Below are 23,982 nucleotides of genomic sequence, written 5' to 3'. Positions count from 1 at the left end.
GATTATTGCTTGCACACACTTTGTTGGTGGTTACTACTTTCCTTTGCTCCACACATCTTACTTTGTATTGGTGTGGTTTTGAGATCGGAATTCACAACAGTTCATGAGCAGTCCCCTGTATATTTCCTCAACTTTGTTGGCCGACATTGTTGGAGTACCCTTTATTAAGACTTAGGTAGTGTTTGGCCAGACTTAATTTTAACTTCTCTTTTTCTTTAAAGAAGAAGTTGGGCCAAACACATTTCATTTTAAACTCCTAATAAAAAGAAGTGACTTAATATTAAAGAAGAAAAACATAAAAAGGAGAAGTCAACAAATTGAACTTTAGGCAAACTTAAGCGCCTTGTCATTTTCCAACTCCTGTTTCGAATCCCACCAGAAACATATTTCCTTCTTTCTTTTGTTATTTCTTTGAGTTTGACATTCAAAGCTTCTTTATTTTTTTAGAGGACTCTTAAAACTTGTTACAACTTTTTTTTTTTGCTTCACAATTCCAATCCGTCAACTCTATTTTTATAATGACAGGCAATATAACTATCCATTTTTTTTTCTTATTTAAGAGTTGTAGTGTTTATGACATCTCAAACAATAAATTTTTAATTTAAATATATAATTTTGGCATGATATTTGTTTATAAATCATAAAAGAATTTATAATCTAAAATAAAATTTTAATGCATAGATATAAATTATCATAAATATAATGTTCCTATCACAAATCAATTTCTTGAAAATTTTTAATATATCATTTTGTAAAATAATAAAAAAAAAAGAGTACATAAGTTTTTTTTTTTTTTTAAAAAAAAAAATAAACTTTAGTTTAAAATAAAAAACTAAAGTTTCCAAACAACTTTTACTTCATTTTTAAAGTTCTTATTATTACCTTTGTTTTTAAAGTTGCTTCTGACCATAAAAAAAGTTGGGCCAAACACACCCTTAGTTCTTTCCGTTTTGTTTCTTATTTATTTTTTATCTAACATAACCATAGGAAAAAAAAATGAAAATAACACTAACTACGTTTTTTATGGTTCTTGAAATCACTTTTTTTTTTGTCAAGCATATTGAAATCACTTTTTTTGAATTAATATTGAAATCACTTTTAAATTGATGTTTTTTGAATTTATTTTGCATGTTATAGCTACGTACAAAGAAATTATGCAAAAATTATAATTATTGATTAATATTTATATTTAATAACTTAAATACTTTTTTTATACAGATATCTAAATTTCCAAAGAAAAAAGTTTTTCTGATAAAATATTTTAAAAAATAATTTCAAGAGACTCAAAAGATAGTTAGTTATTGTTATTTTAATTTACTCTTTGTTTTCCTTTTAAAAAAAATGACAATCTGTTTTAAGTATGTTCTAAAAATAATAATTTAACTCGTCTTTTCAGTGACAATACTATAGAAGGTCACGAATATAAAATAGAAGATATTAAATTGAGAGTCGTGTATCTAATATTAAATTAAACGGCACAATTAAAAATATAATTTTGAAAAATAAAGTAACAATTATTTTACGATAATTTTTTTAATTGAAAATATAGATCCATTAATGGGGATGGAGGGAGTATGTTATGATATATGATTCAAGTTTACAAAGATATAAATCATATAACTATTTTTACCCAACTAGGTTTTGAAATGAGTTGAATCAAGTTGAACTCACCTCATATCAACCTGATTCGATAAGAACTAGTTGAACTCGAAACTTAACTCCAATTTGATATAAACTTTTCTTAGCTCAAATTTAACTCGCTTCAAATTCATGTACAACTCGGTTCAACTTGTTATATTCAACTTGTTTGCTCGAATCACATAATTTAAAAAATAATATTTAATTTGATAAATTAAAGGTTAATATGTATATTTTTTCTAAAAAGAACGAAAAAAGTTTAAGGTATGTAATTATTATTATCATTTTTAATTTTTTTTAAGCATTATATATATGATGAAGTCATCTCATGAATCAAATAAGTCGGACTATAACTTAAGTCCAACTTTTTTTTTTTTTGATGGAATTTAAGTCCAACTTGTTAAGTTAACAAACTTAATTTTCAACTTAAATTTAGTAAATTTAGTTCATGAATCAATCTCAATAAATTAATTGTAGAGTCGAATCTCAAACTATGTTCGAGTTAACTCGTTCGTTTCAGGTCTCTAGATACAACTAATCATATTTTGTTACTAACTTATTTTCGATAAGGTAAACAAATTTTGGGAAACAACATTATTCTTTTTTTGACAAATAAATAAATAAATAAAACAATGATTTGGTAAGATGGTGATATATATTCTCTACAATATTATTAATTTTTAGGTATTAATCAATTACTTGTCAAAAACAAAAGGTATTAATCAATTATTTTTGACAAAATAAGTATTATTTTTTGAGGAAATGTAATTAATTAGACTCCATCAAATTCAAATGTATGTTTCAAATGTATATACAGAAGTATCCTATTAAGTCAATACTCTCACGTTAGCTATAGGTGATGACTTGTCCAGCTAATTACCACAACACAAGCACAATTGTTTTTTTAATTCCTTTTCTATAAGTTGAGTGCTTATCCTTTTGGTTCCAAACAAGTCCTAATCTATCCCTTTTTTAGAGAGCACACGCCACACACACGTTACTTTGGTGTGTGGACTGATAGTTACCTTTGCTGACTACCTTCATTAAATTTTTTGAACTTATGCTACAATAATATGAGTTATATATCAGAGAGAATCTATTATATATTTTTAAATTTAGTAAAATAACATAATTATCACATGCAATCGTACTAATAATTTACTTCTACTTTGAGAATTGATATAAGAAAAAAGATTATTTATTTATGGGTATGCTAACTTTTTAGGACCCAAGTTAATAATCTAAAATTAAATTAAAAAAATAAATGTTACATTAAAATATGTTATTAAAATATGAATATAACTTTTTTTAAAGATGTATTCCCTCCGACCATATTATATACAAAAAATCATTTTTTAAATTTATCGATCAATTAATATATTTGGTTTATAATGTATTAGATATATAACTTAATTAAATTTTTTTTTACATAAGTATACAAATCAAATCCAAAAGATAAATACAAAGGATGGTAATAAATAACTCATGGTTTGAGTGATCAAAATCATTGTTCTTTCTCTTTAAATGTGAGGTGGTGAACACGTAGGCATCTTTCATCAAAGAAACAGCGTTATTGCCTCATTGCTGGACTTCAGTAATTTGATTGAAGATACATGAACGGGGGGGTTAGGTGGTCATAAAGCCTATACAATTTAGGGAATCTCTACTAATATATTTAATTGAATTCGTTTTAAGTGTGTGTTTTTCTTGCTTTACAGTGGTTATATTCAATGTAACTTTATCTAACCCAATAAATTAGATTGGTGTTCGTGATATGCATCATGCATGCGATATGAATGAAGAATTGTAAATACTTCGCAAATAGTTTATATTTAAAAAAGCTTAAATGCACTTTTAGTCTCTGATTCGGACGAGACCCAATTCTCGGATCTAAAGTTCACCAACGAAACTACGGTTTAATAAGACGTCTAAAGACATATACATACTACATGTGACAACTAAGAGTCACGAAGCATCAAATATGCGCTCAAAGCCACTCTAATCCCTCAAAACAATCAAGCAGTCGTTCGACATTTGCGCCATGAAGGTGCAACTGTCAAAACACACACATAGTTCGATGTTAGCCAACATACCACCACACTTTCATCATCAAAAGACAATAAGAACAAGATGATTAACCATCAATGAACACCAACTCCGTATAAGCAAAACAAAACCAAGGGGTTGTAGAGGCCCAAGACAATACCCATGCACTCAACATCAAATAAAATGCAAGAAAGAAGTAGATTTGAATGACGTTTTGGAAATCATAAACTAAAGAAAAGATTTATAAAGATACGAAAACATAGAAACCAATGACATACTCCCTCTGTTTCTTTTTAAGTGTCTCTTTTGAAGAAATTTTTTGTTTCAATTTAAGTGTCACTTTCAAAATCCAATGTAACATTAAATGTTGTTTTACCAATATTACCCTTAGTTATTTATTATGGAGAGAGAAATATATGAAATGAGATAATAAATAAATAAGGTTATTATAGTAAAAGTATAAAGTATTGTATCAAAAATGGTAACATTTATTGATTGTATTGGTTTGTGTAAAATATCAAAAAGTGACAATTAAAAAGGAACGGAGGTAGTATTAATTACAAAAACATAGAAAAAGCAACAAGTGTACTAGTTGATGGTCAAATATGATATCGACCATCAAGTCAAGATTTACAACCCAACATAGAGTTTTTTTTAATAAGTTAAATTAGTCCATCTAAATTGGCACTAGAGAGAATCGAACCCGAAACTTTGAGGAGGAGCACACTCTCAAGTCCCAAGTTAATACCACTAGGCCAACCTAAGTGGATTCAAACCCAACATAGAGTTAAAGGCCACTAATGAACATCAAAGCCACCATGACATATAAACATCATCAGACGAACAATCCTTCTCGCCTTCACCCTAGGTAATGATAATATCAGTAGCTGAGTGAGCTCCCTCTCCTTTAAAGAGGCCTCCTTCATCATTAACAAGTAAAGATGAGACATTTTCTTCCAAAACGACCGGATTCTCCGAACAAAATAAATTGGCAAGTTTAGATTGAAAATTCTCTGCAGTCGTCTCGAAGTCTTTCCCATCCAAACTCAAGGGGGTTCTTGTGTTCAACACCTAAACCTGCCAAACACCATTCTTAAAGAACTTCAAGAAGTATTTATTGAATAGAAAATATATTTCTTTTACCTTGGCCTAATATAATAATTGGAGTGAACCTTCAACTTTGCCTCATGCCGAACCCATATATCTTTCATCTTCAATCTGTCAGCGGTCTCAACGTCCTTTTGGGTGGCAATAAGAGAATTCATTTTCCCAAGAGTGACTAGAAGGACGTCCTCTTTTTCAGTGAGATTTATCCTCAAGTGCTCAACCAATTTCTCTTACTTCTTCTCAGTGGCGGATCTTGACTAATAATCTTAGGGGTGCCAAATATTTCACAAAAAATATATATATACTTTATTTCACAAAATAAACTTAAATTGTTATGTGGTGCAGTGGTTTGCAAGGCTTAAATATTACCGTATGTGCCATGGTTCGAGTCCTGCCAAGATTTGTTTGTGAACAAAAATAAAATAAAAATCCATTACAAATATGCAGAAAAGGGTAATTGAGTCGAACTCAAGACCTTTTGATGCAAAAAGCTTTTAGTTACCAGTGTGACACTTGCGAACCACCTTAAAAATTATGCATAATATTGTATTAATACTAAATCTTGGGGGAGCCATGGCTACCATGAGCTCCCAAGAAGATCCACCACTGCTTCTTCTGATAAGTGCCAAATGAACTTGATTTTATCGATATAACCCATGGCACTTATTCAATTATTTTGCAAGTTAGAGAAAGCAAGTTTATGATAGCATTAAAGGGCAAAAGTGAGGTAGAAACATCAAAGGCTTGTAGATCAAGTCGATTGATGCAACACTTCGAACTCCTATCATATGTCTTGTAAGTTATATACCATGTGTAGCTAATTTCCCTATATTTTGACATTAAGTGCAACTGGTTATGGATCTAATGTAAATACTTGATCTGATTGGATATAAATAAATCCTATTTTATAATGTTTGTGTCTTTATTACTACTCTTAATGTTTCATTGACTAGCAATCCAAGATTGATCTTTTGACTTAGGGCATGCTAGACATATGTATCCTTTGTAAGGGACATGTGTAAGGGAACTTAATGTTTCACTTTTAGCTAACTGAGTGAAACATCAGATTTTAGAGACAAGAGATGACTCCCATTATCTACAAGATATATGGAAAGAGATATGTGAAGGTATAATTGGGATAAGATGAGTTTATACTCGATCAAGGAAATATATTAGTGAACTAACTAATGAAGCTTAATCCCAACACAACTTGTCTGTTGTTTATTTCAACCCAGTCATATTCTACCAACAAACGCCTACGGTCATTCGAGTCGTTGTAATTCAGTTTCTTTCCAAATCATTCGACTCCATAGATGTTGAGTCTTTTTTGTTGCCAAATCATGTAATTTGACAAAGCAAGACATGACATGAAGAATAAAAGGATATGAAAAATGACGATCGATGGTTTACATAAGGTTTTTGAAGACAATACAAGTTGAAAAAAATTCATCCCAAGTTAGAAGAACACTCAAAAAAGGACGAAAAATTGAAGAATTCTCCCTTGAGAGGTTGTGTAATGCGCCCTTGTGTATGGGGAAAGAGCACTTGTGCTTCAGGGATGTGTAATACGCCCCTACACATGGGGTTATGTGCCTATACACTTTTGTTGTGGGCAGAATGCATCATTTGCTTGTTTTTCAAGCTAGAATGGAGGAAAAAACCATAAATCATAACTTAATCTTTAAACTAAGATGCCTATAAATAGAGATTCTTACACACCCTTATATTGATTCAAAAAGTTGGCGGTACAAGAAAAAGGTCAAATATCTAGAGCTTCAAGGCATGTTTTCTCCTCCTATTGTTCTCTAGAGTATGTTTTTCTTTTCTTCAAGGCAGGTTTTTCTTTTCATTGGCGGTACAAGAAGGAACTCCTAAAGAGAAAAAGACAATAGAACAACTTGAAGGGAAAATATAATATTCACACAGACAAAGGAAGTGAAATGACAACTCCCCATTTCTTGCCATACAAAGATCCAATATCTATAAACATGTAATCTACGACTCAACTCTATCTAAAAATGAGACAGTGTTCCTCAAAAGCATCATCATCATTTAATTCCCCCTTGATGAGTAACCCAATACTCCAAACACGATGGAAAGAAAAAGACAACACTAAGTTTAAGAATCCCCTTGAAATTAAAAGACACGTCCTTTGACAACATTAAGACATATCATATCCAAACATGATCATTGCTCGGTCTCATACTCCACAAAGATGACCGCTTGAAGTTAACCGTTGAATTCAAAAGACTGCAAATTACCTTATGTTCCCACCTCAAGCAATGAGGTGACACTTTGAGGGGCTATTATTGTAGACCAGTTTAAGGTCCACTCCTCGAAACTAAGATCTACTAACAAATTTAAAGCCCAATAAGACGCCTAAAGACATCTATAAATCACATGTTCCAACATAAAGTCATGAAGCACCAAATAAGATGCTTAAAGACAATATTAGCACTCTAAGAAATCAAGCAGTCACTTGACATTTTCCCCATAACAATACAACCATCAAAATACACATACATGCACAAACAAACACACACTCATATGCCATCTAGGAATCTATAAATATATCAACCCACCACAAAAATATGTACATATTCTCATTCAGAGATAATCCTCAAAGCACCTTGAGACCTCGTTAACTTGAGCGTTGGAGCGTCTTTATGGATACATCACAATGCACTAGTGAAAAACAATAAAAAAAACCACTATCAACAACCACGGTAGTATTGTTACACCTTCTTTGACCATCTCTTATGGTCATGTGTAAATCAATCTCCTTTAACCAAAGACACTGTCACACAACCAAAAGTTTTAAGTAATAAGGAAAAACATATGTAGTATTAAGGGAAATTTGTTGAAAACAAGGTGGGGGAGCTTGCACCCGCAATGATTCGCATAGGACCATCCAAGCAAAGAGTTGTATTTGAACATCATATCAAATATAGTACACTATATGAGACACCATATATTTTTCTCTATCTCTCTTAATTTTTATCTTCTATAATATACATTTTACAATTAGATATAAAAATCAAAGAATATTGTATTTGACATCAAAATTTTGATGTTAAAATATAATTTATTATTTCAAAATTTAGAATTTTGGTTATCTCAAATTTCAAGTTAAGTGAATTTTATCCCTCCATCGATTAGACATCCTATATGATACAAACATTTGGAGCTCAACTCGCAACGACGACATAGTTGTGAAGTGTGAAGATGGAATCAAGGGTGTTTATTGATTGCATGAGAGTTTGGCTCCTTTCATTAGATGCAACTCTCATTAATTGATCACACTTATATTTACTAATTTTTTCAAAGAAAATGTATTTTGATATATCATACTTAAGCTAACAAAAGGTAAAGTTAAAAGGCTTAATTGCACTTTTCCCCCCTATCTTTTGTTAATTGTGCGATTTTGCACCCCCTCTTTTTTTTGAGCGATTTTGCACCCCATCTTTTGTCAATTGTGTTTTGTTCAAAATCATCATTAAAAGAGAGGAAAAGGGGCTAAAGATAGGGTGTAAAATCGCTCAAAAAAAAGAAGAGAAGGTGCAAAATCGCACAATTAGCAAAAAGATAAGGGGCAAAAGTGCAATTGAACACAAAGATGGGGTGCAAAATCAGAAAGGGGGCAAAAAGATGGGGTGCAAAATCGCTCAAAAAAAAAGATGGGGTGCAAAATCGCACAATTAGCAAAAGATAGGGGGGAAAAGTGCAATTAAGCCAAGTTAAAAATATTAATCAGTGTCACTATTTTTCTCTATAAACTAGGTGTCATTATTATATTTCATTAATCAACTAGAAGCAACCGTTCATGATGAAAATATTTTTAGGATCAAAATAGACATTCTAGATTTCAAAGAAAAAAAATTACAATTAAGGTTGTCAAACCCGAGTTCTTAAATGAACTTTTTTGTTTATGTAGTAGAATCAACTCGTAATCTCGACAAGTTTTCCTCATATTTTTTTGAGAGGGAGTTTACCTCATATTTAAGTATTATTAAAAATACATTGCATACATATTCAGTAGAAAAAAAATCACAAACTGAACCAACCCAAACCGAAATCGCAAGAAACCGCATTTGATTTGGATGTATTTGAATTATTTTTGTATTCAACCGCATAGTTTGGTTTGGTTTGCGGTTTTTATTTTATCAACCGAACCAAATCAAACCAAACCGCAACATAAAAAAAACATTAATTAAGTCTATGTCACCTATACCAATACTCATAGAAAATCAATGAAAACTTTTATAAAATGACATATTTTTTCCCACGTTAAGTTTTTTCTTTGCTTTTTATTTCAAAAATATAGTTATGTGCTACTTGAACTTTTAGAGAATGATAAAGTCTTAGTCTTTTATATTTCTTACATAATAGAATTACTTTTTGTCCATTTTTTTAATTTGGTTTATGTTGTTTGGTGAAAATGAAATTGTAACGTGGGATGAAAGTAAAAACATTGTCAGAAATATTGTTGAAAATATGTTGTGTTTTACCTTTTTAACTCGATTTTAATGTCGAAAACAAAAAATTGTGTTGTCTCGAGAAAAACACACCAATCGATCCAACCCAAACCAAAGTGTATTGGTTTGGTTTTGTTTGGATTTTATTTTAAAAGTCAACCGAATTAAACAAAACCCCATGTTTTTTTTTATCTTACAGTTCGGATGACTTTTAACCTAAAAACCGAAGTAAACTGCACCGAAAACACCCCTGTTAATAACTGAAAATTTCAACTTAATTATAAAAAATACCAAATCGCCATAATAAAGAGTCTTGATCATAAACTTGTATCAAGCAACGTTAATAATTCTACCAAATCATCAAAGTATATATAAAAAAAAAAGTTTACTAAGTTTTTAAAGTTTTTAAAAGATAAAAGAAACACAAAAAAGAAAGAGAAGTTCTTCAAAACCGAGTAAAATTGAAATAAATTAACACATCACAAGTAAAATCACTCAAATTGGGTTGAATTTCAATTTCACAAAATCAATTTTACCATTGATTTAACCCAAAAATCACATCTAAACGAATTTCACATTTTAAAACGTGATTTTGACAATATTGGTTACAATTGGAGGAAAGCATGACATATTGATCCTTTACTCCTTTGGAATTTGAAGCAAGGGATGTCAAAAAAGTTGTCACAAGGATAACTACCTTGTACTATGTGACACTAGCAACTCTGTAGAAGAACTAGTGATTTTGTGGTTGACATATATTGATGGTTGCATCTTCCATTCACACTTGCTTCCCTATAGTCTTTTTTTTTTTTTTTTTTTAATGAAAAAGTGATTTAAATATGATTTTAGTTAGGGTAATTCTAATATTTTTTAGTTTTAGTTTATGTAAATTTTTTGTTGGAACTCTATCATTGCAAATTTAAAAACTATTGCTTTTAGTCTTTGACGTCAGCTTTTGGATCACATAATTTTATAAAATCCACACATAGCATGAAAGACTAAAATCAATAATCATTGAATTTGTTGGGACTGACAAAAAAAACTTATTAAAAAATAATACTACAATCATAGGAACATATTTTGAGGGAATAATACTATAATCATAGGAATTATAATGATATTTAAATAAAAAAGTATTACAAATATTTGTCAAAAAAATGTATTACAAATAAGTAGGTATAGACACTAATACATTCAAATGTTATAGTCCTTGTGAGCTTAACTCAGTTAATATGGACAATGTATAATATATGTAAAATCCAAGGTTCAAACTTCGGCCACCACTCAAAAAAAAATATGCTATAGTCAATGTTTTAAAACTAATATGATAATAACGAACACCGAAGTTTACATAATTTACTCTTTTTTTTTTTTCTTTTTTTTTTTGTATAAAAGGAAAAAGTAAAATGAAACAAAAAGGAAAAAACAAGTCCTTTAAAAGGACATGTCTAAAACACCGTCTAATAAAGTAGATGATAAACATGAAAGAGATTTATTAAATGTAATAAATTGGCAGGAACTATTAGTTTTCAATTTAGCAAAAACTTTTGTACAAGAATTTTTTTTCTAAAGATATAACTAATACGAATAGTTCAACTGTGTTGGGTGGGCAACAAATTCTTAACAAGATAGAACCTCAAAATGTCTTTTATCACCACCAATTGTACCACATGAAAAAGGTTATACGATTTACTTAATATTTAATTGTGAAATTATGATGAAACAATATGGTGAACACATAACTTATTATTATTATTATTAGTTAAATCGTGACGAGGCCTTCAACCGATCTGGGATCTTGGATATCAGACGTCTATTGTTTTGGAATCTGAATCTCAAGCTATTTTGAATTTGATTGATGTTAATCATCGGAATGAATTGCATCCTCATAGGACTATTCTTTCACTCATTAAAAAGCTCTCATCTCTTCATTGGTTGTTTTTCTTTTCCCATACACCGAAGGAAGAGAATGAATATGCCGATTAGCTGGCTAAATACGAGGCTGAAAACATTGACACTTTGAAGATATGGACTTCTCTTCCTCTACAACTAGATGTTATCTTGTTAGCAGACTCTTCTGAAGTTTTTAGGCACCGAGCTGCTAAGTCTTCTATTTTTTATTATTTTTTTACATTTTCCTTGTACAAAAAAAAATCATGACTAGAAAATCTATAAGTTTTATTCTAAAAATAAAAGAACAACTTTTGTTAAAAAATACCAACTTTTATTTATTTTTTATGTTTTCCCATATGATTTTCAAATTTTTTGACCAGAATACCCACCATCTCAAATCAATAACATATTTCAAGATTACTAAGATACTAAAATTGCATATGCAAAATCCATTGACTAAACACAAGACCATGTATATACATAAGAATCGAACTGCTTACCACTCAAACAAAAATAATTTGATATCTTTGAAGATTATTCTTGTTTTTTTTTCTTTATTGTTGGAGTTCGATCTCTAGATCTTAAATATGTAATATATTGTCCCTACCAACTAAGCTAAGCTCACGAGAACATCTTTAAAGATTATTCTATTACTACCAAACAAAACAACCATATTTTTGTAATGATCTAAGAATTCAAAAAACTAATTTCGCTGACATCAACTTAAACAATTATACAAAACTTTATATATATGCAATATGCTAATAATATTCCTCCAAAGCATTGAATACAACCTTATGTGGATAAAGTCGACCTAACTAGTGTTATTCAAAAAAGAAAAAAGGAAAAAGTCATTAAAAAGATATGTGAGGAAATTCTAGTCACTGATTGGAGCATAGCATGAGCTTAATTTGTAACGCATATTCTAAGGTAACATAAAAAAGTCTTTCTATGAACCAATCAAATCCATGCAACACTACACAAACGACAAAAAACCTCAAAGATAAAAGGGGCATCAATCTCTTTGCAAACATTTCAAACACCTTGATTTCTTTTGAACCCTCCTTTACAATATCATTTCCTAACAACTTTTTCTCAAATTAATTTCTTAGTAACATTTTTCTCCTAAAGAAAATAGCCAAGAAAATTATTAGTCTATAGTTTCTTATTTTTCTCAATATTTTACTCAATGGAACTCCCACCTGGCTTTAGGTTTCATCCAACTGATGAGGAGCTAATTGTGTATTATCTTTGTAATCAAGCAACATCACAACCATGTCCTGCATCTATCATTCCAGAAGTTGATATCTATAAATTTGATCCATGGGAATTACCAGGTACATATGTTATCTCCTTATCGTATTTAATTGATATGCATATGTCGGTGTAAAAAATTTCTACGCATGCATCCAATGATTTTCATCAAAATATATCTATAAATTATATTGTTTATGCAGTCAGTTGTGATTGGACGTATGTGTAAAACTTTTTTATACAAATAGTGCATATCAATTTAATATGTAGGGGTTTGGATGTATTTTTTCAATATTAACTTGTCATAGTGAAATGCAGATAAATCAGGCTTTGGAGAAAATGAATGGTATTTTTTTACTCCAAGAGAAAGAAAGTATCCAAATGGGGTGAGACCAAATAGAGCAACTGTTTCTGGTTATTGGAAAGCTACTGGAACAGATAAATCAATCTTTAGTGGGTCTAAGCATATTGGAGTTAAGAAAGCTTTGGTATTTTACAAGGGTAGACCACCAAAGGGAATCAAGACAGATTGGATTATGCATGAATATAGGTTAATTGGATCAAGAAGACAAGCTAATAGACAAATTGGGTCCATGAGGGTAAGCCTTTTAACCCTATATAGCTTTTAGAATTTCAAGATTTGTTGAATAAATCATTTGATTAGTCTTGAAATTGTAGTAGTCGAGCAGTTTGATTTTCAAATTAAAGAAATTTTAAATTAGTTTATAAAATTAAAATATTCGATCAAATAATATTTTTGATCGGCCAATTTAGCATCTAAAATTTTCTTGTAAACCTTGTCAGATCGAAAATTTAAATTTCAAGAAATCATTTTAGAATTTTGTTAATTTGAAGGGACGTCTTTAATTGATATTCCTCTCTGATTCGCTAGATGAACTAACCTTGCCTTTGTGTTCATGTGTCATCAGCTAGATGATTGGGTCTTATGTAGGATCTATAAGAAGAAGAACATCACAAAATCATTGGAGACAAATGAAGACTACCCAACAAATCAAATCAACATGACACAAACAAATGATGATAATGAACAAGAATTAGTGAAATTTCCAAGGACATGTTCTCTTACTAATCTTTTGGATATGGATTATATGGGACCAATATCACAAATATTATCAGATGGATCATATAATTCAACCTTTGAATTTCAAATTAATACAGCACATGGTGGAACAATAGACCCCACTTATGCAGCTGGTTTAGAGAAGTACAATGTGAAACAAAATAGCAGCTTTGGGAACCAAGTATTTGATCAAAGGGAATAATAACCAAAAAAAGAATAGAAAATGACATTAATGGATTATTTGGGTATGACGATAAGCATTACCAATATAATAATAATCTTGAAGATTCTTTGTAGAAATATATATTATTTTACATCAACCAATGAATGAATTTTCAGTTATATTCAAACTGATAGGTCCCACAGAATATTAGTTATAGGTTTTTCTATTTTTTTTATTGGCTGAATATTTTTTTTTAAAGACTTGGACATAAAAAAATCATTTAAAAAATAATAATAAAAGTCATGAAAAGATAATGTTAAAAAATTGATCGTTGGCATTAATATTACATCGGTTCGAGTGAATAAGACTCGCATTTGTTAAACAAAATATTATATTCGAATCTTGTAGATGAAAAGAAACGAGATTTAGATGATAGACTCTACTAAAAATCGGTCAAGTTTGTCATGCCTAAAAAAATGAACATTTTAATTATATAAAACGACAAGTTAATTGGTTATTATTTGATTTAAGTTCCAAATGTGGAATGGCATTCCTATTGTGATCCGATTCAAACTGAATTCCTATGTCATGCTTACGAATCATTTAACGGTTAAGCACCCGTTTTCTTATTAGAAATGATAATTTAATGTGACGTACGAAACAATTGACCAAAAAGAAAGGAAACAATTGCAAGTATTGTTAGTCAATAATTGAAGCTAAGAATGAGTTATATCAAAATAGTAGTTAATTTAATGTTTGTACTTCGTGTTGCTTATCCAAAATGATGACGGCAGTGTGTAATGGTTACAAAATAAAATATCATCAGACAACTCAATGATCGAACTCAAATGGTAAACGAGCTTAATCAAATGATGAAGTGTTCGAGAAAATTTATGTTTGATGTTTGAATAGAACAATTGTGTTGGTCCGTGCTTAACTTACCTCCTACCAGACTCCAGATTACTACGACGTCTATTCTAAAAATTGGAAATTTAACATCAAAATTAAATCGTTTAGATAAATCCGAGTTTGTATGCTTAAAGAAACAATTGTTGGTCAAGGCTTAACATACCTCGTGTCAGACTCCAGATTACTACAACGTCTATTCTCGAAAAATCGGAAAGTTAACATCAAACAATTAAAATAAAATATCAAATGGTGACCATAAAGGGAATGACGTGTTAGAGAGGTCGGTATAATGCGCATGCGTTGTTTGGTAGTTGTATTGCGGCTGCTGAGGCATGCCCATCTGATTTGAGACTTATAATAATACAACTCCTTGTACCAAAAAAATAATACAAATCTTTGTATTTTCTTAGTCAGAAAGCAAGGTGTTACATAATTTATAAATTAAATTTATTGAAGTAGAAAAGTTAAGCAAATCAATCATTTGAATAAGTCGTAATATAATTTGGATGGATTAGAATTTTAGGGATGTTTAGTCTAGTACACCAAGTGGGTGAGATGAAATATTTCTTTGTACATGTAAATCGAGTTTGGATATGTTTTGATTTAGCTACACTTCATTCACTTTTTAGTTATAAGAGAGATAAACATAAGTGAAAGTTTAGTGAGATGCATGATTCACTTAATAAAATGTGATGTACTAATCTTCCACTTGTGTCTATCTATCTCATGAAAAATAAATAACGAGTAGTTAAACGGAGAAAATCCGGACTGATAATTCGAGTCCATGTAAAAAAAAGGGAAGGGTAGTCAGATGCACTAAAGCTCTCGCATACGCAGAGTTCGAAAAGGGGTCTCACCATTCGATGTATTGTACACAACCTTTCTCTATTTTTTACACAAGAGATTGTTTTCAAGACTTAAACCTGTGACATTTCAGTCACGTAATAACAACTTTATTGTTGTGCCAAGACTCTTCCTTAAAATCGAGTCGATGTGTGGACTCGATTTCAAGTCCATACATAGAAATCAACTCCATGTATGTGCATATTAATGCTAGCTAAGGTTATGTTAAGGAACACAATTGCTATTTACCTCTCCGAACTATGTTCTAAACCATATTTTTACGACTTCTAAAACGTTAATGATTCCCTCTTTACCACAAGCACCTCCACAATGAGGCTGGAATACGCCGTCGTTCCCAGCCTCTTGTGCATGGTCGTGCGAGGTAGTTTAGTACACCATATAGCAAAGTTATTAGTCTGCCACACCTCTGTTGCTTCAAAAAGGCATTTACCACCGTAAAAGAAATTGTAGTAGGGGGAGGATATCAAAGCCAGGGGAATGTTTTCCGATTGCTCATTTCACCATTAAGTGCATGAATACATAATCTACGGGATGAGATTCTCTCGCGTGAGAATCTCATCATTCAATTATTTTTCAATGACTTTGACTGCATGTAATAGAAATTAACGAGTGACTGAGATTTCACTGCAAAAAATTTCACTTGAGAGTATCCGTTCCCATAATCTATAAATTTGGGCACCTTACCTCAATATTCACCTATTATTGCAAACAAACAAATAAAATATGAAGTGTCATTACTCGTATATATACAATCTGGTTTGTTAACCAATTCAAGCATGCATTCATTCACTGCCAATGAATTTCTTTATTCACTTAACATATTTTAGCATAACCATGGTATAAATATAATTTATATGAAAACAATCCATGGTATAAATATAATTTATATGAAAACAATTGAGGAATTATCCTGAAAAGCATATATACCATTGTAATATATACAAGATCATCTGTAACTTTTTATTATTCCTGTGTTGATGGAAAGATTGTTTAACATCAAACCATTAAATATACACATATCCAAGCAGAAGCTATGAAATTAGTCTCTGCTTACTTTCTTGCCATTCCTCAATATTAGCTTCAACTTTTGCTTGCACAATTGAATGAAATCCTGGATATGGTTCATAGCCAAATACAGTCTGGAGAGCCTGCAACAAACAAATAGCCTTACATTTAGACGTGATTATGAAGCACCGACACAGACACCAGACATTGACAAAAACACCAGTAATAATTTAAGAGAACAGAAGTTATTGAACCACATGTGTCGGTGTCCGAAACCAACATGTGACAAACACCAGACACGTCTTTAATATGAATATCGGTTCTACATTGAATAATTTGAGCAAATAAAACTATAGTAAGGAATGACGACCATACCAAGCAAGAGAACAAACAATATCAGGAAAAATATAAAGAATTTCGGTCCAATACCTCCAACAATACAAAGAAAGGAGCCATTACTAAGGCCTGGGTGAGGTTATCCAAAAGAGCAGGTGCTCGTTTCTGCGGGAAAAGAAATCTCAGATGCATATATGAAAGGATAAGTGAGGAATTGAGTTATTGTAGAAGAAACTTACCTCAAATACTCCATGACCAATGAACTGTCCTATCCAACATACTAGCTGAGTCACCAGAACAATCTATACATAACATGAGATTGTTTGAGAATTGAGATCAAAGAGCAAAAAGTTACGTTGATGTTTATGTATGCATCAAACAAGTATTTTTTCCATGAAAAAAAATAAAAAATTTATAAGTTCTCTCTTTTATTTTTTTTAGTTTCAGTATTAGTCATGTATTACCTGTCCAGGAAACAATTGATGATTCTATACACAAGAAATAAAACAAATATTCAGGAAGTCACATAATTTCGAGATAAAATTGTAATTTTGAGGCAGCCTGTAAAGAAATTGGCTAAATGATAATAGACAAATTCACAACCTATGTAATTCTTTTTGAACTTATTGAGATTAAAAAAAGGCCGTCAACAATAATATTTTGTATAAATTGATGTTATATGTTGTGATACAAAACATATAGTATTGTCTAATTCCTACATATACCAATACCAGACTCATAATCCTAATGAAATGAGAAACCAAATCATGAAATATAAGGACATATGAAACCAATCCTAAGAGATAATTTGAGATATACATAAATAATCGAAGATGGAAAAGGGTTGTGTCATGATCTGAGTAAAAATATATGCAATGGACAGTTTGCATGATATGTTTATTATATAAGTAATTTAAGTATAATAGTTCTATTATCTGCTTCTCATCCTAAACAACAAAAAAATGTAATCAGAACCTCTGCCAGAATTTCCAACATCAGGAATGCAAATGGTAGAATTTCCACATGTAACTGCTTAAAGTATTTTGTTTTGATGAGATTATAAGAAAGTGAATTTTGAACTCGTTGCGAGAAGCTTTGAAATCAAAGGTATTTAGTATTTAGAACCTTATATCCTTACAAAGCTTCTGAATATGAAATACCTTCAAGAGTATATGAAATAGAAGTTACGAGGTATTGTACTTAGAAGCTTAGTATATAAAGGTATTTAGAACCTATAAAAGCATATGAAATAGAAGTTCATTTGTAACTTGTAAGATGCTAATTATCAACAGATGGAGGTGAAAGAGTAGTGACCATTCATACAAGTTACCAAAATAAAAATCGATAAAATGGAGATATACTACACAAATGTTGAAATGGATAAATAAACAGATCGATCCACCAAAAACGGTAAGATCAGAAACTAATTATGTAAAAGTTAGCACTAATGTCTAATATTGGCTATTGTAGTTTGGTCATGGAAGTAGAAGACCAATAAGATTTCGGACTTCTATTGAAAAAGAGTTAATAAAATGGAGAATAACCTAATAAAAGTAATAGAGTAAGACAGAAGAGAACTTAAGGAGAAACCATTGCAAAGAAAAGCTTCACTCGAAATGATTTCATCAAAAAAATTGGCTTTCAAAATAAATCAATGGCATCTACTCACTCATTAGAAGAATAAACCGCCAGATTGTTTTCTGAACTATCATTCTCTTTCCAATAAGGTGTTTCGAAATATAAAAACCTAGTAAACAATCTCTAAACTATTCTTGTTAGTTTGAGAGGTGTTATGTTCCATGTTGGTACTCCCTCTCTCTTATGTGGAATCAAATTTTCCCTATATCCATCTTATTGGTCCCTAAAGTTTAAAAGTACATCATTTTAGTCCCTTTAATAATAGATTGAAGAGAAGAGGTGAAATGCACTAATTTGGTACTACAATCCCTAATATTTCTCCTCTCTCTACATACTTCAAGTTTGTTTTGCAGACACCCATTTTCTGTCCAGTCCTTCAATTTTGGTTCTAGCCCAACAAGGGGAAAAAGTAGCATGTTTTTAGCCCCTCTACTGCGGGATCTGTAACTTCTTCCCTTTGTTAAGATAATACCTATGCCATTGAAGGGAGCCAAATTGGTGTAATTATCCACTGTTCTTCAATATGTATTTTGAACATTTTGGAACCAAAGTGACATTTTTTCAAAACTTTAGGGACCAACCCGATGAGTTTAGGGTCCACTTACGAGAGGGAGTGCCAACATAGCGTTTAACACCTCTCAAAAGGTCCAAACTAACATAGGGTCAAACAAAATGGATGGAGGAATGCTTTAAAGGACTGTTTAGTAGATTTCTACACTTGATGGACTAAATTGAAGAGGGAGTAATAGTTTGAAGACCAGACAGTGGACTATTTCATTTGATTAGATTAACTTCAGGCTATATATCTAAATTTACCTTTTGCCCACATTCCCATTAGATTAAGTTTATGAGACTTCACTGTAGCCACAGATGCACTTACCGTGGCAAACTGTGTTAACAAAAAGAGTAGGCTGATGGCGACTAAGGCAGTGATCCATGACTGCATACAGATACGACCCAGAGTGGGGAATGCTAGGGTCACTTACATTAGGTGAAATCATAACTATGAAGCACATGAATTAATGCAAGAAGCCAGAGTCAATAGCTCGTTCTTTAGACAGGGGAATGCCCCTCAGTTTGTTTTAAATTCTTGTTTATGTATCAATTCTACTTATTGTAACTGTTTCTCTGTCATTGAACAAAAGCAGTATTTGGAATCCAATTTTTTTTTTAGGCTTATCATGATATAAAGATTCACATAGCTTAGTATCTATGAAGCACGAACACCAGACACTGCTGATAATTTGAGAAAATCACATAATCCAGTGTAATTATATGTGTCGGCGTCGGACACGACACATGTCCGGCACCGGGACTGACACGTCTAATCCGAGGAGTGTCTGTGCTTCATTTAGTGAGAAACAATAAACTATTTCAATTCTACCCCTATCTCAAACAATATATAAGCTAATGTCATTTCATTTCCTACAAGTTACTTATTTGATGGTCAAGTCAGACAATTTCTTTTGTTGAAAACTCGGCATCCACCCAAAGAACGTCCAATCTGGGGGACCAATCCCGCAGTCAACTAGCAGGGAGCCCAATTGAAGCCAGAGCAACCGGTATCCGGTCAAATCATACAATTACAAAGATACAATAAAGACAAGAACAAGAAAACATGTACCTGTCTCCAACATATGAATAAAAAAAAATGCATTCTCAAAAGTACAAGATTGTTTACCTTCCAAGCAAGAGACCATCCAAGTTGATGAGCAACAAAACAACTACCAACCCAACAAACAACACAACAGAAAGCAGCCAAAGAACCAGCTTTCAGATCCAAACTAGCATAAAAAACAGAGTACACCAAAGTAACCAAGAACCCAATATTCCAAACCAATACAAAATTGCATCCAAATAGTAAAAACTCAAAATTGGGAAGGTCGAAAAAGGGAGGGGTGAAGTAGAGAAAAACAAGGGCTGTGAAGAAAATTGGCCAAACGAATAAAACATGAATTGCTATGTTAATTGGGTTTCTGTGATATGATCCATAGAAAGCGAAGTGCTTTTCAAGATCAAATAATCCAGTTCTTCCCATATAGAACAGAGGATGGAAATTGAAGGGTTTTTTGTGGAGAATTTTTTTGAGAAAATGGAATCAAAGGATGAAGATGAAGGTGAAAAACATTACATTAGAACATGTTACTTTCGTCAAAGAGAAACGACAACGAGTACGAGGAGGTATAAATGTTGGAATTGGGATGATTGGAACCCGTAAACAGGGTTTGGTATAATCAAATTTCTTTTTTTTTAAATTTTTGTAAAAAAAATCATTTTTTTTTTCTTCAAAAAAAAAAAAAATCATTTTTTAAAACAATATAATTAAAAATGCTAAAAATAATCATATTTTGAAGTTCGGAAAAATACAAACCTAATCGACTTGGGTTTCTTAATCAAATGTAGGGTAGATTCGGGCGTGTACCCGATTTGGGTTTTTCATTTGTTTTGCGCAATAGTTAATGAGAGTTTATTGTTGCTTTCTCTCTTAAATTAGGTAGATGTTCTATTGTTTAGGTCGGACCTTTGTGAATCTTCCATGGTATAAGTATTTGTATTCATTATGGACATTTTTCGATTATATTGTTGAATGAGTCTTAAGTTGTTTTCCACTTTAAGGGGGGTGGTATTTCTTTGACCCCTCCTTGTTATGATATTGTGTCTCAGATTTACTCCCTTGCTGAGAGGAGATTGTAGGTTAGATGGGCTCATATTTTCAGAAAGCAAACTAGGTGTTTGATGTTTTACCCAAGCTTGGTATGTTTCTTGAATATTTGTTTAGAATTTTTGACTTTGTTCCTTCCTTTCTTTTTGGGTCTCTCTTAGGAGACTCCATTAGGATTTGTTTACCTAGAGAATTTTAGTTTTCAATTAGGGCTCTAAACCTCATTTATATTTTTTTTATATAAGACAAAAGTAGGGAGGGCATCAAGGGGAATCAGAAATATCCCAGGTGTTATTGTTGTGTAAGGCATCAAATTCAGCTTGCATAGTCGAGTGCTAATCTGGGTCACGAATGGCTTGAGTGATATTGTTGGTTCTATTGGACATGAGGGGCGAACACGAAGGTTAAACTTTTTGATGGACTTAACTATGTTGTTTTGAGAACAGGTGATGATCCCATCGTCGTTGGTCAACTAGTTTTTGTGTGGACTAGCAGTGGGTGGGTGTAACGCCCTCTTTGAATTATTTGTTTTATTTATTTATTTATTTATTTGAGTTTAGAGTCTGTTCTTCTAGAATTTAATTAACTTATTTGATAAGTGATATTTTGTTATGAGTTGATATATATATTAGTAGCCTATATTTGTTTATTTAATTATTTTAATGAGATAAAGTCGAATTATATGATTTATTTGATTATGTGGTATGTTGATATTTTATTAAGTGATTTTATTTTATTATTTATTAGAATATAATTAAATAATAGAATAAGTAGACTTGGGGGATGAATTAGAAATTAAAGAAGTTTAGTGGGCTTAAGTAGAATTAAGAGAAGTGGTTAGTGATATAAAAAGGAGAAATTAGGTTAGAATAGTTTTTACGTGATAACAAGGATTTGGGAGAAAACAAAGAGAAGAGAAGAGTCAGAGAATGAGAAGTCTGTAGAACCTTACTGTCAATCAATCTAAGGTAAAGGTGGGACTAACATTCAATCTTCTTAAGCCTATGATTCTGAATTTGTGATTTAACATGTTGATGTTCTTAGGTTGGATAATTGGGATTAGGTTTTGATTATTGATTTTTGAATTGAAAAGTGTAGAAACCATCGAAATTGTGTTAAGAATTGATGTTCAGGTTGTAGAATAATCATAGATTAAGTTTCCTATCAAATTTGAGATTTGGGTAGATGAAATTTGGTTTTTTTGGGTGAAAAATGTGCAGAAATCGTAACAGCAAGGGAAAAACTCGCTAGGATTTCGCTATTAGCGAAACTCCCTGTAACTATTTCGCTATTAGCCCACTTTTCGCTATCAACGAAATTGCCCAGTGACAGCATACCCTGTTTTATGTTCTTGCATCTTTTTCACACGTTTCTGTTTTGAATTGACCTTTGGTGTAAACATGAAAGTTGTAGATAATTTTGTTAGCTTTCCAATGGCTTTGGTTTGACTTGAAAATGATTTTTAGTTTTTGAGATATGATGAAAATACTCCAAGGAGGTCTTAGTGAAACCTTATGAAAATTCAGCATAATCGTTTCTAAATTAATCCAAAACTTATGGGATAATTCCAACCCTCAAAACTAGAAGTACTATGAGTTCAATTAAAGTGTTTAAGAGTATTTAACCCATGTTGTGAGTTGATCCTTGGGGTAGGAATGGAGGTTGAATATAATATTAATTATAACCTGTGAAGCTGTTTTAAGATGTTTTGACATTGATTATGATGTGATATAATGTTGTGTACATTACTTGAAGTTTTATTGAATATTAAGATGTTGTGAATTGCAAATGATATTATTATGTCATGCTGTTTGTATACTGCCTATGTTGATGTTGTTATTTTAACTAAGTTGCACGAGTCAGTCTAAGTTGATTAAGTTGACTATTTAAGAGGTCGTTGAATTAAGATGTTTAAGAGGTCGAGTCCATGCATTAGCATTCAGCGATTGGGGCTTGATGCTCCGGAAGTATAATAATACTCAAATAGCGATTGGGGCTTGATGCTATGGAAGTATAATAATACTCAAATAGCGATTGGAGCTTGATGCTCCGGAAGTATAATAATACTCAAATAGAGATTGGGGCTTGATGCTCCGGAAGTATAATAATACTCAAATAGCGATTGGGGCTTAATGCTCCGTGTTAGTACCACATGCATGATTAAGAGGTCGTAATTGCATTTTGACAAGAGGGTCTAAGATGAATAAGAAGTCTAAGTTGCATTGTTAAGTTGAAGTTGTGTCGTTGTTGATAAGTTGTTATTTAACCTTGAGTTGTTGATGAAAGATTATGTAATGTTGTTCATGATCATGAATAAGATGTTGTTATGTTGTTTATGTGATTACGAGGTGATGATTATATTGTGTCGTTTATGTTATTATGAGACAATGATTTATGTTATGTTGTTATAAGATGATGTTCATGATGTGATGTTGCTATGATGCTTATAAATATTGATTATGATATTGTTATATGATGTTGATTATGATGTTATTATGATGGTGTTTGTGATGTTGACCATGATGATAATTATGTTATGTTGTTTATGTTAAGATATAATGATGTTTATGAAGCGAAGAATTATGTTGCTATAAGATGATGTGGTTATGTTGAATATGTTGTTATTGAAAGACAATGAATATGTTGTTTATTATATTGATTAAGATGTGATTATGTTGAATATGTTGTTGTTTATGTTACTAAAGGATGATGATCAGGTTATTGCTATATTATTATATATGATGGATTACTGTGTTGTTATGTTGTTAAATATAATTGTTGAATTATATGTTTAATATTATTGTTTTGTGAAATCTCACCCCTTCTGCTTGGAAATGTTGCTCTTCCTATGAGTAACTTGCAGGTGATCGTTAGTAGGTTGCTGCTGTTGTTGTCGTGAGTGACTTATTCC

The 23,982-nt window shown here is 31.3% G+C and overlaps 2 protein-coding genes across 2 annotated transcripts; one reads left to right on the top strand and one right to left on the bottom strand.

The window, feature by feature from the left end:
- Positions 1 to 12,186: 12,186 nt before the first annotated feature.
- LOC11420119 (NAC domain-containing protein 2) lies at positions 12,187 to 13,844 on the top strand. The gene is made up of 3 exons (XM_003613818.4): positions 12,187 to 12,496; positions 12,732 to 13,012; positions 13,343 to 13,844. Exons 1-3 carry the CDS (start codon positions 12,349 to 12,351, stop codon positions 13,694 to 13,696), a joined length of 783 nt encoding a protein of 260 aa, XP_003613866.1. The 5' UTR covers positions 12,187 to 12,348; the 3' UTR covers positions 13,697 to 13,844.
- Positions 13,845 to 16,270: 2,426 nt separating this feature from the next.
- LOC11420118 (2-hydroxy-palmitic acid dioxygenase mpo1) lies at positions 16,271 to 20,628 on the bottom strand. Its single transcript, XM_003613817.4, has 4 exons — positions 20,091 to 20,628; positions 17,011 to 17,073; positions 16,865 to 16,936; positions 16,271 to 16,578 (listed from the first exon to the last, which is right to left on the bottom strand). The coding sequence occupies exons 1-4, from the start codon at positions 20,445 to 20,447 to the stop codon at positions 16,462 to 16,464; spliced, it is 609 nt and encodes a 202-aa protein (XP_003613865.1). The 5' UTR covers positions 20,448 to 20,628; the 3' UTR covers positions 16,271 to 16,461.
- Positions 20,629 to 23,982: the final 3,354 nt, after the last annotated feature.

Source organism: Medicago truncatula, chromosome 5, assembly GCF_003473485.1.
Source record: "Medicago truncatula cultivar Jemalong A17 chromosome 5, MtrunA17r5.0-ANR, whole genome shotgun sequence".
Taxonomy (NCBI): Eukaryota; Viridiplantae; Streptophyta; class Magnoliopsida; order Fabales; family Fabaceae; genus Medicago; species Medicago truncatula.
The sequence above is the reverse complement of the archived record's forward strand: the minus strand, read 5'-3'. Positions and strand labels throughout refer to the sequence as shown.

Excerpts from the sequence above, each read along its gene's own strand:
- LOC11420118 (XM_003613817.4), bottom strand. The coding sequence starts at position 20,447 with ATGGGAAGAACTGGATTATTTGATCTTGAAAAGCACTTCGCTTTCTAT. Across the intron at positions 17,074-20,090 it reads GATGGTCTCTTGCTTGGAAG|ATTGTTCTGGTGACTCAGCT; the intron begins GTAAACAATCTT and ends TGTTATGTATAG. Across the intron at positions 16,579-16,864 it reads CTTTCTTTGTATTGTTGGAG|GCTCTCCAGACTGTATTTGG; the intron begins GTATTGGACCGA and ends TGTTTGTTGCAG.
- LOC11420119 (XM_003613818.4), top strand. The coding sequence starts at position 12,349 with ATGGAACTCCCACCTGGCTTTAGGTTTCATCCAACTGATGAGGAGCTA. Across the intron at positions 12,497-12,731 it reads TGATCCATGGGAATTACCAG|ATAAATCAGGCTTTGGAGAA; the intron begins GTACATATGTTA and ends AGTGAAATGCAG. Across the intron at positions 13,013-13,342 it reads GACAAATTGGGTCCATGAGG|CTAGATGATTGGGTCTTATG; the intron begins GTAAGCCTTTTA and ends ATGTGTCATCAG.